Source organism: Fundulus heteroclitus, chromosome 6, assembly GCF_011125445.2.
Source record: "Fundulus heteroclitus isolate FHET01 chromosome 6, MU-UCD_Fhet_4.1, whole genome shotgun sequence".
In the NCBI taxonomy this organism is placed as follows: Eukaryota; Metazoa; Chordata; class Actinopteri; order Cyprinodontiformes; family Fundulidae; genus Fundulus; species Fundulus heteroclitus.
Window position 1 is genome coordinate 2,880,415 of NC_046366.1, and position 15,876 is coordinate 2,896,290.

Here is a 15,876-nt window from a genome sequence, read left to right on the forward strand (position 1 = left end):
ACATCTGTTTGGTGAGAATCCATGATTTCATCTTTGAAAGAAGAACAGCAAGAAGCTCCCTGACTAGCCTTTGGTAGGCGGGCACTAGGTGTCGCTTGGCCCAATCAGCTCGGAGAGTTCTGATGAATGTCCCGCCTTTCCCCAAACAGATTCAAATGGAGCAGTCCCACATTGATGATGTGCAGAACGTAGAGTGCTACACATTATCAATCTGCCTGGCCAGGTTAGTGATATCAAACATTACATAGAAATACATGCCTACCCTTGATCAGTCACAATCGTCCATCAGACACAAGGCAAGCTGATTAAAAATTCTATTTAACAAGATGCTGCAAGTGCAGATACCAGGAAGTGTTTCACAGTCAAGATAATGCACAGATAAAAAATAAACCATTGCAATATAGCACCCATAGTGATATGAAATTCTTAGATCGGTTGCAGAATTATTGTTTACATTAGCGTCACTGTGTGAGACTGCATTCCTTATGTGAGCAGAAATGTGTGTGGTCTGGGTATGAAAAGCTTTAAAAGATACATTGGTATGTTTTAGATTTATGCCAGGTACTTCACAAATGCAGGAAAATCTGGGACATGCAAGAGCAGTGTTACAGGTGACGTGTTGAAAATAGAAAAAAGGGAAGACCACGCCTCCGTTTGATGAAACTGTACCAGTACAGTGACGAAAACTCCACGGATGGAGCTTCTTTGGTGAGAGACTGGAGGAGAGCAGCACAGCAGCAGGTCCTTCTGAGGGGCTCCCCCCAGGGGCAGTCATTGAAATGGGGAGCTACCTCTGTGAGGCTCCTACTGAACCCAACAACAATCCTTTACGTTAGTGAAGAAGAGCCAGGCCCTGGCAGCGACAGCAGCTAAGCTCCCCCGTGCTCCCTGCAGCAGAGAGCGAGACGCTCTTTAGCACAGCGGCAGTTCTCACTGACGAGCACAGGAGCAGGCTGACCGCTCAGCATGCCCAAACCCTTAGAAAAAGCATCTCCACTCAGGCTGCAGAAAGTGGAGATAGAGCAGTAGCAAAGTTAGCCATCAATTTTATTATCCTTTGTTTTTTGTTCTTGTTATTGGTGTTATATGTTTTATTTATTTATACCTTTGTTTGAGTAAAAACTAACAGCAATGTTCACGCTGTCTGTGAAAATGGAGCTGTGGACTCTTGACTTTGCACAGCAGGACTATATTGTGGGTGTTTTCCAAACTTCACATGTTGCCAACATATAGCAGCACCAGGCTGGCTATGACAGTTACAAAAACTGAAGTGACCATGAAATGTTATTTTGCACAATGAAAAATTCTAATTTGTTTTTATTGGACTTCTTGAGGTTTCTTTCAGGGTCTTATCAATATATGATTGAGTTTATTCAATTGTACATTCTTTGTACTTTGTACTTCTGCTTAATTTTCAAGTTTATGTCACCCATTGGTTAATAATAAAAGGGTCAGTTGTTCTCATACCCATTGTTGACTATTGTTTTCTGGTTGAGAAACATCACTTGATCAAGACTTTTCCATCATTCCACACTACAAAATAAGTAATAAAAGTACGTATGATGCCTGCTGAAATCGCATCGGGTCAATATAGCTATTGGCCAACAAGCAAAGCTGCAATATCGGTATCGTTTCGGAGGTTAAATACACCTTTGGTAAAAAAAAATATATAATAAACAGACCTGTCCTAATTGTTTAAAGGGAAGCATAACGGGTCACTTTTAAACAAAAACCCATATTATAGAAAAACTGGAGATTGGCAATCTGCCACAAATGCTGGTTGGTGCAACTTTGAAATGTTCTTCGTGTGCCATAAACACATGCAAAAAAATTAAAGCATACAACTTTCACTGTCACTGCCAAAACATTTGGGAAAAACTGTAGAAGACAGACCTATTTCAGCGCTTTAGTTATTTGTTTTAAACAGTTTTATTTTTTCTTATACACAATCAGACGAAAACCAGGGAGTTTCGCCCCGAGTCATGTTTTACAGAGCAGTAATGAAGGATTGGTTTTTTGGTTGCATTATGTTGGACTTGGCCATCGCAAGTCAGATATAAAGAGGTTTACACGCAGTTCACGTGTTTGTTTGTTTTTGCAAAAAAAAAAAAAAAAAAAAAAACTGTATAGTTTACGGTTAGTCTACATGCTCGAATGAAGACAAATGCTAAAATAAAATAATTTAAAAAATTAAAAAAAAAAGCCTACTTGATGTTCTCCTATGATGAACGTGAACGCACCTTGGCATAACACGTCCACTGGTGCACGCGCCAGGCTGGCTTCCACCCAGCACTAGACGTGGTTTTACCGTCTCAAGTTAACAAAGAGCAAAAAGCTCCGTGTTAGCATGATTATGGCAAAAATACGAACACCCAAAGAAGCTTAAGCGGACTACTTAGCGACCGGTCATACTTGGTGACTGTTTTGGTCTCAGTCCCCGTGTTTACTAAAATGCAAAGGCATAAAACGCTATTGCATTATTAATTCGTCTAAAGTCATTTATTTAGCTAGTGGCATTAAATAAAAACTGATACTCGTTTCATAGTCGACAAGCGCGAGCAGAGGGGGACGAGAAAAAAGACGGAATTAAATACTTTTCCAGCAAAAACCTTCACTGGAACAACAGAAAGCCATCATGAAAAACATGAGAATAATATTTTTCCACTGAGAAACAAGGCAAGCGTGGCTGCGTGTCAACGCGGCTCATCAGCAGCACTGAACTTCCACCATTTTCCAGTACAGTGGCCGCTGGCTTCCCCGCTGTACTGGAAATGTGCAAGAAGTTGAGGAAAAACTCACCCGTTTCTGAGTCTGCTCACTGTTTTTTCTGCAGCGGGGCTTTAACAGTGTCCAAGCGACCGAGGCTGTGTGTGCGGGGTCCCGGGTGCAAACAGCAGCGTTCTCGGCGTGTGAGAACCTTCTGGCGACAACTCGGATTTAACTTTTAACTGCGCCGTACTTGTGTCGATCATAACTCCCTGGCCCTCCGCACAGCCATTTTCCAGCTCAGCACGGCGCAGGGGAGGGAGGACGCTGCGTGGGAACCACGGAGCAGCGCGGAAAGGGACGGAAACCAACGGAGAAGACCGAACCATTTATGACAGCTTGAAATCTGAACCTACCAATCTGAAACTGTAAACCCTTGCACTTTGTTAAATTTCCCTGTTAGCCATCTTCTACTACAAATAACTATTCTTATACCTTGTAAATATTTTATACCTTTGGATAAGATATGTGTCTCTTTTTTTTTTTTTTTTTGCCCAATGTTTCATTTCAATTACGTTCTAATTATTACTTTCTTTTGTCACAATCTTTCTTAACAGTTTTGGTAACATGACGGTCGGAAGATGATGGTTTAGTCAGCAGTTGGTCTAATTTTTGTACGATATCCAACGGAGAACAGTAAAGTTGAAATGCAGCTATGGGTTGAATGAACAAATCATCTTAGCAAGAGTAGCTATTAGACTCGTTGTTGATAATGTTTCTGGGTTAAAGCTACAAGTTAACACTAATGCTAAAGTCAAACTATTAAAATTGGAGTTTTATAGCATTTGAACTCATTCAAAATTGAACAAAGCAAATGCAATTTTCAATAATGGTTAGATTATAATCACATTAGGTAACATTTTGTGTTGAATTAAAAGGCATCTGGCACCTATTCTTTCAACACAACCAAAATATTCAAAATAACAGAAAATAATCTAATGAACTCGTATGGTGTAGCCCAAAATTATTCACACCCTTTGTAAATTTAAATAATATGTTAAAAGATTAATTTAAACCTAAATCTGTCAGATGTATGAATACGTTTGGGCATAATTATATCTAAAGATTTAAAACTTTATCTAAAATGGTAAAGAGTTTGTTCAAATGACTGTCAAACACATTTGGTTCGCCACATTTAGGGGTCTCTACACTGTGTTCCCCTTGCTATGCTGCCCCCTTTTGGCAAGTTTAGGTACGTTTTTAGCTTTTGGATTTTAAAACTGCTGGTCTAACTGTTCAAGTGCCAACATCATATTATATGCCCAAAATAAATAAAACACTAAAGACAAGTGCCTAATAATTTAACCAAGGTGTTGGTTCAGCTGACCCTTGTCATTCATAGTATGTGGTGTCCAGTACACAACAGTAAGGCTGAAATGTTAATATGAGCTGGATTATTAATGAATATAGATACTTAACCGCAGTTCACTTAGCAACAGTACTGACGCCAAAGTCTTGCCAGCAAACTGAGTTTCTCAACCTGTGGGTTTGTTAGGGGAAATGTTTGCATACCACATTGTCGGATTAGAATTAAAAATCTTTACTATTTCAATTATGTCCATTTTAGTGATGCTTTACTTAATTAGTATTTTAAGTTTTTTTAGACATAATATTTAATTCTATTTTGTTATTGACCTTTATTTAACCAGGAAAATCCCATTGGGATTAAGAACCTCTAATTCAGTTGAGTTCTGGCCAAGAGGCAGCAAAGGTTACACAACAATTACAATTAGTATACACAATTAAAATGCCATACAAATAAAGAAAGACAGTCGCAAATTAAAGACGTCATCCCTAGTGCTTTCAGTCGGGACTTAAAAGTTCTTTTCCAGTCTACTTGTAACATGTTCCATGCAGACACAGCTGAAAGCCGAAGCCCCTTTTCCCAGTTGTGTGAAACGGAGTGGAACAGAGAGCAGCAAATGATCAGTGGAACTCAAAGAGTAAGAGCCAGCCTTACCATGTCCTTACAAATCAAAGTATACCAATGTTCCATCCTCCTGATAGACAAAGAAGCCCATCCCACTCTAGAATACAGTTCACTCGATTGGCCAAGGCTGTACATTTTGTACCAACCCTCAGAGAAGCATGATAGACAGTGTCAATCTTATAAAGACATAGAGCTGAGGCGTTCACATACAACAGGTCTCTATGATCTAAAATAGATTAAAATGTTGCTGTGGAAAGCCGCTTTTCCACCTCAAAAGAAAAACTACATTTATTTTTTAAAGGGGGGGGCATATGGCAACAACAGAATTTAGACATTCTGCTTTGACTGAGTCAACTGAGAACTCCTGTGTTTGCTAAGGTAGCTTTTCTAGTCAAATGTGAGGCTGGCAGATGAAGCTTGGCTCAAATTGTGTTGTCTATAGGACAATAATCCCAAACGCAGAAGCAAAGCTACAACAGAGAACATTTGAGGTGAAAAACACCTCAAAAACACAATTTGGATTGAACTGAAGCAATGCTGTAAAGAAGAGCAAGTGAAATTCCCCCACATATCAGATGGTCCATATCCATTAGACCACCATCGGATGTGGGCTTTAGGTTAGATTTAAATCACTCATTTTATGTCCTTATTTCTTTTTTTTTTTTACCAGGTTAATATTTTTCCTAAGATAAGACAAGAACTACTTATTTCTATAAGTAATATTTTTACATTAGAATAAATACTTGAATTATATTAAATTGCAATTCAATAATAATATATTCAAGGTAATGCAATGACCTCCAGGTGCAAAAAATGCAGTTTTTTCATGTTTGACTAAAGTATTGTTTTAATAATAATTCAAATTGTGATTATGGGCGTGGTGGTGCAGTGATAGAGCTGGTAACCCATGTTTGGAGGCCTCCCAGGTATGAGTCCCAGCCTGATACCTTCAACATCTTTCAGTCAACGGCAGAAGGAAGAAGTCATTGCACCGGTTTGCATCAGCTTTATCAGCTACAACCGTGTCCATCATGGCAGGGTGGGTCTTCACAATCAAACTGTGGTTCCAACATGCAAAAGTACACCTCTTAAAATGAAAATGTCACAAAAAATGTTCAAAACTTTTGAAATTTCGGAAAGTCAGGCTCCTATATTAGATGGTTCCATTACACAGTGAGATATTTCAGGCCTTTATTTCTTATAATTTTGATAATTATGGCTTACAGATAGCAAACAACCAAAATTCAGTGTCTTGGAAAATTACAACAGCACACACGATCAATCAGAAAGGATATTCAAAACAGAAATGTTAGGCATCTAAAAACTTTCTTTCCTTGCACTCAGTGCTTGGCCTGGCCTCCTTTTGCATGATTACGGCATTAGTTCGGCAGTCTTGAGAGGACGGTCAAGTAAAATCCATGCAAAAAATGTGAGGGAACTTCACAAGGAGTGGACTGAGGCTGGAGTCAGCACAAGAACCACAAAACACAGAGAGATCCTAGACATGGGCTACAACAATGCATTCTGCTCTAGAACTAGAGACAATGTCTCTAGTTCAAGGCATGTTACCTGGGCTAAGGAGAAAAAGAACTGCACCGTTGGTCTGTGGTCCAAAGTCCTGTTTTCACATGAAAGTTAAGTTTGCATGTACCGGTAATTTTGAAATCACGGTCCCAGAGTCTGGTGGAAGAGGAACAGAATCCACGTTGCTAGGTCCAGTGGAAGGTTTCCCCAGCCGATGATGGTTTGGGCTGTCATGACATCTGCTGGTGTTGGTCCACTGGGTTTCATCAAGCAGCAGAATGCCCCAGCAGGACACCATGCTTCCTTCTGCTGTCAAGCTTTAAAGGAGAGGCCGACACTGGCCAGCACTGCTAAATGTACCAAAAGCTGGTTCAGTGACCCCAGATTGGCCAGCAAACTGTCTGACCCAAGCCCCATAGTGAATCCATGGAGTTTTATGTAGAGGAAGAGCCAACGATGCAGACGGCCTGGGCTTCTTCAACGCATCAGCAGAACCACAGGCTGGTGACCTCCATGCAGCGATTCACATAAAAGGGCCAGCAACCTAGTACTGAATGCATAGAAGTGAACAGACTTTTTAGAAGCCTGACGTTTGTTTAAAATGTCCCTCATTCAGTCTCTAATGTTCTGAGACATTTTTGGGTTTTCATCATCAGTACGCTATAATCATAATTACAAGAACGGCTTCAAATATTTCACTGTGTAAAGTCTACAAGTTCCTCTTTCTGAAATAAGTGAGAAAAAACATTGAACCTTTTCACATTCTGATTTTTGAGGCCGAAGCCCCTGAAACTCAACTGCAACTAGGTACTTAGGATCGATGGTGAAATCAGTCAAAAGTTGCTCATCCAAAAACATGTTTATGAATGCTGATTCTGCTGCATGTCAACACACAAAAAAATGTTGCAGGACTCCCCCCCCCATCAGCTTTCACTCTTAACCTGCAGTGGAAATCCATGCCTTGCTATTGTTTTATTATCAGGCCAGTGTACACTCGTCAGAGGGAATAACAGCACACCACCAGAGCATCATTTCAGAGGCAGAGCAGCTATCAGTCCAGCTCTCAGTGTGGTTTAAAAATCTAAGATAACTTAATAAAAACTGCAATCCTCTCCCATCATTTTGGTTATATGTCACCATATGTGTAGACAGTCTAAAGCAGATTAACCCCAGCTTCATCCAAGAACAGAAATGTCAAACTAGGAAGAGACCACAAGGCAAAAGGTTTTTTTATCCAGGACCCAAGTCCTTCACAATTCATTTATTTCAAGCACTTGTAATATGAGAGAATAACCGACAATGTCCCCCCCCCAGTCTGCAGCAGAAAGCCATCTGCTGCATTTCCCAGTTGCTATTAGTCGATTCAGGTGGAACACATTTAATTCACAAACACTCAGGTAGAGAAGTTTTGTGTAAAAAAACAAAGGGCTCCAGATGCAGACACAAGGAAACTCTTGTCATCCCCATTGGTTGTGTGACTAATTCACTAATTATAAAAAAAAAAAAAGACTTTAACTAAGAAAATTTAAGATATTATCAACACAAATGTATCACCCTTAAACACAGTGGGAGAAAGAAAAGTTTGAATTTAATTCTGAACCAAGTGCAGCTTTTACCCAAGCCCAGCTTCTTTTATTAATCCCACAGGCAAATCTCCCTTTATCTGAAGGGAGAGAGAAAAAAAAACAACAACACTTCTTACATTGGTGAAGATGAGACAGTCATTGCAAACACTTTGACTTATGAGTGAAAATTGGAGAAAAATAAACTACTAAGTCCAATGTGTTCACATTTACAAAACATTTCAATAAAAAAAAAAAAATCAATGTGTTAAACTCAAGAACTCAAAACCCAACATGTATCACCTTTGTAAAACATTTAAATGGAAAGCAACTGTAGAAAAACAGATGTGACAAAAGCAAAAAATGTGCTGACTTTAACTGCAAATGGAGAATGATTTTATCCGACTCCATCCACTCTCACAAGGCCACAAAACACCACTGAACACAGCCGCTATAAGGTCCACCATCGTTTATACGGTGGAAGTCCATACCATAGGTTATAGTTAGCAGTGAAACAAGACCGCTCCATATCAAAATATACAAAACTTCCCCTGTTCCTTCATCCACCTGTTGAATTCGTTCTACAATTTAAGACGCACAGAAAAAAAAAAAAAAAAAAAAAAAAAACACAGGACAACTCCACAGAGGTACCTGCACTAAAATGTAAACTTTTTTTTCTTGTAAAACATTAAAAACAAGAAGAAGCCAACTGAGTCACGTTTGTTTATGGCATCAGTGCATGAGAAGCAGGCTGGAAGCGTTGACCAGCGTTCCCACACACTCCCACCTTCCTCCCAGTCAAAGACCTGCAGGAGGTTCAGCTGTGACGCAGCAGGAGGTGGAGGAGCCCATGTTTGCACAGGCACCTCCTCTATGGTACAGTACCTGGTTTAAAACGGACGCGCTGGCTAAACCAAGCTTTGGCAACACAGCTGGGCCTGAGGGATCCGCTTTGGTGATCCAGACACACGGCATTCAGGAACACCAGGTCTACATGTTAACTGCCACATCCTGACAGCAACGCCATTCAAGCAGGAGGACAGAAGCATGATGGGAAGTTCTACAGTGCACATGGTACAAGTGAAAATAAGACTCACTCAATCCTGCTTATCTGAATGTCCTGCTCAACGTTTTGCTTCTTGGCTCAAGCGTCCCGGGTCTTAAAAAGGAAAATAAGCCTAAAAGGCCATAAATAGGTTTCCTCAGGTAAAATAAAATATTTACAGACTACATGGGTTACAGGCGCCACAGTGATCTGAGAACTAAGACAGAAAGTAAACTGTTCAGCAGCACTCGGTTTGAGGGTTCATTTCTTGTCTTCAACAGTCAGTCCCATACGCTCCACCTGCTCACAGTTGTCTAGGCTCATGCAAGGCAATCAATGCATCATTGGGGGGGAAATTACAAGCCTTCTTTGCCTTTGCACTTTGCTTTCTGCTGAGTGGCACTCTGAGCGCCGCCTCCTTCTGGCTTGCGTCTGGCTTCCCCCTGGGAAGGGTTGATCCAGGATACCTTACACGGTTCCGGCTGGCTGACGGGAGGCTTTGGACTCGCTGTCTCTTCCGTCTCCTCCAAGTCAAAGTTCAATTCCTGCACGGCCTCCTGTTTCTTAAAGGAATCTCTGCGCTCTGACAGAGCCAGCTTTCTCCTCACATCCTTTGAATGGTGGCTGCCTCCACGGTGCTGAGGTGAGCCGGTCGGGTGCTGGTGGCCGCTGCCTCCACCGACCACATCCTGGCTCTCTCTCTGCCCGCCGATGCTCAGCCCCTGGCGGCCGTGCTCCCCTACACAGACGAACCTCGTTGTGGTGTCCCCTTCTTCGTCTTCCAGTCCCTCCCCTTCGGAGAGGGGCATCTCCACGGTGTGTCGGCGGGTACTGTACGCCTTCCTGTCTCCGTGGTAACCTCCCTTGCAGGTCTTGTCTCCCGTCAGCTTCTCTGCCGACTGCACCCTCTTGAGTAAGGGTGAGCGTGGCGGTTCCACGCTGCGAGGGCGCACAGAGTGACGAGCCACAGTGGGAGGGGATAACGTCTTCCCGTGGAACCCTTGGAGGGACTTGGGGTGATTCTGGAGACAGGATGGAGAGCACTGTGGGGAGAGGGGTTGTGGTGGGGGGATACAGGCCAGAGGCGAAGGAGGGATGCTGCTGGTGGACTTGCAGCGACCGGCTTTGGTGTAGCGACCGTGAACATGGAGGGAGCTGGGCCGAGCCTGCGGTACCGGTGAGTTGGGAGAACTGGAGCAAGGAGACGAACTGGAATCTGACAGAGAAGAACAAAAAGCACAAGTTTAGATTTAATAGAAATGTTTCCTCTACAACGACACACAAAATGTGTGCGGCTCTCCCACGCGGTGCTGCGGCCCACCTCCAGAGTGGTCAGGGGCGGGGGAGCGACATGGTGTGGAGGGCCCAGGGGAGAGACTCTGTGTGGGGGAACCAGACAGGCTGTCGCTGGACGACTGCGGGAAGCCGGAAGAGAAGCTGCGGCTGCTCTGCAACGGAGGGGGAGCCGTGTGCTTGGGCATCTTCTTAAAGATGCGTCGCCTGGTGCTGGGAAAGAAAACGGAGATGTGTGAGGGGCGTGATTGACGGGGTAATCGTCACGCTTCCTGAAACGTCACAGGCAACGTGTGAGGTCACACACCTGTCCTGGCCTTCCTTCTTCTTGCTCTTCTTGCTGCGTCTGACCATCTTGGCCTTGTAGCTGGCCTTCCTGGCAGGGCCCACCTTGATCGAAGTGTTCTCCAGGGGAGTCGTTTGGAGAGTCACTTTGTTGCCGCTCTGTTGGAAACATTTCACTGACATGAAGTCATAGCCAAAAGTAGCAGTCGGTCTAACGCATGGAGCATTAGATTTATCATTGCGTTTGTTACTGAGAGGACCTGGTAAGTTAGTGCCTGAAGGGCCTGGACATTAGCATCTCTACGTCTCTGTTCTCGTTCATTTATTTTTGTTGGTTTGACCTTAGCAGAGAAACCTTTGGGTTGATAGAATGTTGATTTAGCCGATGACGTCTCTGAGTGCAGAGGACGGTGATGCTAGCAAGCAGAAGAAGCAGGTTGACGCTGCCCTGCGTTAAACATTCAGACTCTGAACTGTTTTTACTAGCACAAATTATCTCATTGAGACTCCATGCGACAGATCAAGTTTTCTTTTAGACAAAGGAATCTAAAATAGATCAGTAGTTTACTGGGTCACGAAGCATAATGAGGGAACTTCGGCTGATTCAGGGTAGAGAAATTCAAAGCTGTAGACAGAGGAGGGCAGATAAAGGACTTTAACAGCTACAAGGTACCATTACTTGATTTACACAAGAACTTTGGTTTAACAGGATGAGGAAGTACAAAATAGAATAAAGGGCTTTGATTATTTTGGCGGATCGCTTCTAATAAACACTTTACTTGCAGCAATCTAGACAAAAGGCTTCATCACTGGATCACAAAGGACTAACACCATTGCTGTATGTGCAATAATAAAGGATGGACAGTCATGGCTTTCCAAGAGCTCAAACTAAGTTATTGCCTAAAAACTAGATCACTTCAATGTATGTCAGAGACTGTTGAAATAGAACAATAAGGGAGAACATAAATCTAGATAAAAATGGAGTAAAACCATAATCGTTGGTTACTCCCTGACAAAAAAGGTTACTTAATACACAGGAGAGGGGATACCATACACATTAAAACAGAAATGGGAGAAGGAACTGGATATAAACAATTCATAGCAGGAAGCTCCCCTAGAGTTACCACAGGCCTCTGCTTCTCCAATTAATGCTCTCCTGTCCTCATGGTGGTTGGACATAAGGAAAGAGTGAAGCATTTTCTCTCATTTCCTTGGTTAAATGTTAGATTTCCTCAGTGAGGAACGCGGTGTGATCCAAAACCAGAGCAAACACCACATGTGAATGTGAATCATTTAAGAGGCAGAAACCAGCCTTTCTAGATCTTAGTCCACAGGATCAACTGGTTTGTTACCTGAGCAAGAATCTGCTTGGACTCTAGGCTCTGCAGCGATTTGCATTGCTTCTATTTTCTCCTCCATGTCTAATAAACACTCACTGTGTCCTTTAAAATGTCTGAGCTGATTCAAATCTGGCAAGATTAGAAAAATCTGGACCCCAACGTCTGGAGAAATTGTGTCACGGTCCAAGAAAAAAAAAAAAAAAAAAAAGAAAAAAAAAAAAAAGAGACAACCTGTCGAGTTAGAATTGTTAGTGTTGAAGTTTCTCACCGAGGACACCATGCTGCTGCATGTTTAACAATAAGAGACAGATGTTCGGACCCAGCCCAATCAGTTGCACATACAACACTACATCTATTTGATGGACATTTTTGTTTAGTATTTGAATGCAGAAAATGCCACTCCATTCCCAGATGTGAATTTTGAGGTAAAGCAAATGATTATTGCCGGAGTAATACATCAGACTCTGTCACGTAGATGTTCCATGCTCTCTCCGTACCTTGAGCAGAAGCTCCACCACCTCGGTGTGGACCAGACCCTGGACGGACTCCCCGTTGACGTGAGTGATGAGGTCCCCGGCCCTCAGCCCTGCCTCGTGTGCTGGCTTGCCTTCCTCCACAGACTGAAGACAAACAGAAAAAGCAATTACCCAACAATCATAACCATCATACGGTTCACGTATGACTGACCACTTTCAGGCAGGATCTCGTCACATGTCTTACTTTCAAAACGCCTGTTTATATATAACTGCAGTTTAATTTGGTCCGTAGAAGAAAAGAGGAATACGGCACTTTGACATAACATTTTAAAAGCTTCTATAAAATGTGACCGAGATCAGAAGTTTACATACGGCATGATCGTCATATTAACGTTGAGCTTTTAATGATGCATTTGAGTGGTATTTTTATCTGGATGGAACGATTATGCAACACTGAGATCGCGTTAGGGTTCAGGTCGGGGCCGTGCTTAGAAGTTAAACCAGGAGGGGAAAAGATGTAATAAATAAACACCTTCAATCTTAACTGAAATCTGCAGCTACCTGCATGGATCAGACAAAAAGGAAAAAAAAAGCCCGCATGACAAAAACATTTGCTATAAACAGGAATGCTCAGAGGAGTCGGGTTAAGGCTTTCCCTCACAACGACACTATCACTGTCAAGCATGGTGTTGGTAGCATCATGCTGTGGGTCTGGATCAGTGGTACTGGTGGATTGCAACAAGTGGATGAAATGCTGGAAACAGAGAATTGCTACCAAATACAACTTCACCTCAAAACAACAGACGGTTCAAATTTATACACAGTTGGGCGTTCCAACAGGTCTATTATCCAAAAACAAATAAAACTACATTTGGAATGGCTGTATTTGACTAACAACTTCCTGGAATGGCGTCAAATTCAGCCCTGTTGAAAATTGGCTTGAGGTACGACTAAAAGTCTGGCCCACAAACACAAACCCACCAATTAAAATGTAGCCAAACAAATCTGAGAAGGGTGGTTAAATATTCAGCCAGAATTATGCCAGCAGCGTGACGATGGCGTGTGTTTTGTTCCTTCACAGCTGGGTAAGGGACAATTAAGCAGATATTCATTTGTAGGTATATAATGGAGTAAATAGATTCAAATATGCACATCTAGTTATTCTTTTTATTTATTGAAGTTGTGTGATGTGTAATCATACGGCCCTGCATATAGAATGGTTCAAATGCATCGTTAAAAAACCCATTAGACGTTTATGTGAAACTATTGATCTAAAGAGCAGCTGAGGCAGGTGCTGCACTTGGCCTGAGATCACCTACCCAAACCATGTGATGAACGGTATAGACGTCACTGTCTCCCATGTACACCCTGATGGCCCGCAGTGCAAAGCCAAACCTCCTGCCAGAGCTGTGGATGACCACCGGGGGCCGCAGGCAGCTTATGTTGACAGGCAGGTCCCGGCTGGGGGACGAGTCCCGGGACGAGGGGTTGGACGACAGCGACAGAGATGATTTGGGACTTAAAGGAGGACCAGCCGAGTCATCTGGTTTCAGAAGAGGAAACAAAAGTTGGAAAGAAGCATTGTGAAAACACATCAGATCTTAATTGGCAAATAAATCCTGCTGGATACGCATGCCAATATGGAATGGGTAATGTTAGGAGCAAAAGGATGGCACATTATTTGATGAAAGTGACCAACCCACAGAGGGCTGAGTCCAGTCACAGAGAAGGTGACTCATCGATACGCCTCCCCAGACCAGCACTGACACACCCAACCAAACGTTCTGAACGATGCTGCTGCAGCATAGTGTTTACCACAGATCCTCTCACTTCTGTCACATGAGCTCAGAGAGAAGCTGCTTTTATCTGTGAACAGAACAGGCTGCCAGTGCCGAGCCAGCCTGTTCTGCTGTTTTCTGGCAAAAACCAGCTGAGCTCCACGGTGCCAGGCAAGGACTACAGGGCCTACTAAGGAGCATCCGGCTCTCAGGACACCCCCCCACCTTCTGGTAACGGCACATGTTGATGCGCCACCATGGTGGAGTTGGACTGCCTGTGCAAACTCTGTAGAGACCCGGTATCGCCTCATGGTACCAGTAGTGATTCTGACCCCAGTATAAAGCAAAACTACTGAAAAGCAGACAAATGAAAAAAGGAAAAAATATCTGTGGCCTCCACCTGCAGAACCATCCCTGTTTCTGGACCCGCCTCCTTGTCGCTCCTTTAGTGCAACACCAGAGCAGCGGACACTGATCAACATCCTCTCTACTGCTGAACTGACCAGATCAATGCTCCACGTCTTTAACTGACTTCACGTTACTCTCTGATTGAAAAGTGTGTTTTTTGAGCAGTGTAAACAGACACACATTCAGCCGTTTTAACATTGGCCGCCATGGTCTTACCTGGAGTAATGATGAGGGACAAACCAGAGATGGAAGCAGACTTGGGGACATTTCCAGTGGGGGATCTAGGTTTCTCTGGGGTCTCCAGCTGGTGGGCGATCCGTCGGGAGGCCCCCCTGCGGAATGACGGTCTTGTGCCTGTGCTGTTGCTTCGCAGCCGGATCCGCCTCAGGTTGGAAACTATCCCGTCTATAGTCCAGGGAGCAGACCGTGAGTTTTGGCCTTCCAATACTAAGTACAAAGCAAGCAGAGAAAGATGCTTTACCTTCCTCCTCAGCAGAGATGGCAAAGCGAGCCCCAACATCCAGGCTCTGGGTGCTGTTCATGGCCAGCGGCCGGCCACTGCGCTCCGAGCTGGAGGAAGCACGTGGACGAAGACTGCAAAGGGATCATAACACGTAGAAACGTTAGGGTTTCAGTCACATCTGGATACATTTTGAAGAAGGAACAATTAGCCTATTCAAACAGTCAGTTTTCAAAATGTTCAGTCTCTAAGGGGTGTATGTCAGCATCAGCACCACTTGACTCTGGATACTGATTATTTATCCATTAAGCCCCTCTTAGCTCTGGAAACAGTCTGAGTGTGTGTGCAGAAAAGTGGCTGCTTCAAGTCTTCTCTTGATGCCTTCTTAATGTGAGCTGCATCCAGAGCCCAACTGCTGCATTTCAGCACACACGCACTGAAACCATCCCCGCCTGACAGAACAGACATCCTCCAGTATTCATGGGTCAAAGGAACTCTTTTGGTTTCTTCTAAAATAGATCTCTTCAAAGTAATAATAAAAAAAGAAAGTTGGTCAGACATGTCGAGTTAAAGGCCTTTGGGCCACATGCAGTTTGCCAGATCATTTTGTATATTATTAATGGGCCGGCAGAATAGTGCTTTTTTATTGCTATTTCATGTTATCCTACAAATTGTGTAGCCATAGCTGGAGGTTTTACCATTCTTCTCTTGGGAAAGTGTTAGAAATCAACTCTTTCCTTCCGAAAATCTGTTTCCATTAGGGTAAGGAGGTGAAAACAGATAAAGCCTGATGAAACAGAAGCACATATAGTGCCATCCGTCTTTCATTGAGCACAACACACAGATTACATAAATCCTCTCAAGATCAAACGTGAGTTCAGAGTAAATAAACAGACAACCAGGAAGAATAATGGTGATAATTTGTGGCCTAATTATAAGGGAGAAAAAACACTAAAAGAAAAGAGGTGAGCTGTTTTTTTCTCCCTCTCACATTTCCCTCTCCTCGCTT

General features: G+C 43.1%; 2 protein-coding genes across 16 annotated transcripts in view; both read right to left on the bottom strand.

Moving 5' to 3' along the window:
* Positions 1-3,057, bottom strand: part of pik3r2 (phosphoinositide-3-kinase, regulatory subunit 2 (beta)) — a 52,194-nt gene extending 49,137 nt beyond the window's left edge. The window contains exon 1 of one of the 2 annotated variants that reach the window (XM_036137860.1): positions 2,800-3,057. The gene's annotated coding sequence lies outside the window, so the exon portion shown is untranslated. The remainder of the gene's footprint in view (positions 1-2,799) is intronic. The other variant, XM_012873599.3, reaches the window with a different exon arrangement.
* Positions 3,058-7,525: 4,468 nt separating this feature from the next.
* The window catches only part of mast3a (microtubule associated serine/threonine kinase 3a), a 47,113-nt gene continuing 38,762 nt past the window's right edge, over positions 7,526-15,876 (bottom strand). For all 14 annotated transcript variants that reach the window (XM_021322066.2, XM_036137862.1, XM_012873595.3 and 11 more), the window contains 7 exons: positions 14,889-15,001; positions 14,624-14,812; positions 13,541-13,764; positions 12,243-12,365; positions 10,428-10,564; positions 10,149-10,333; positions 7,526-10,043 (listed from right to left, as the gene is read on the bottom strand). In XM_021322066.2, coding sequence (XP_021177741.2) covers positions 9,184-10,043; positions 10,149-10,333; positions 10,428-10,564; positions 12,243-12,365; positions 13,541-13,764; positions 14,624-14,812; positions 14,889-15,001 — 1,831 coding nt within the window. In that variant the 3' untranslated portion in view covers positions 7,526-9,183. The remainder of the gene's footprint in view (positions 10,044-10,148; positions 10,334-10,427; positions 10,565-12,242; positions 12,366-13,540; positions 13,765-14,623; positions 14,813-14,888; positions 15,002-15,876) is intronic.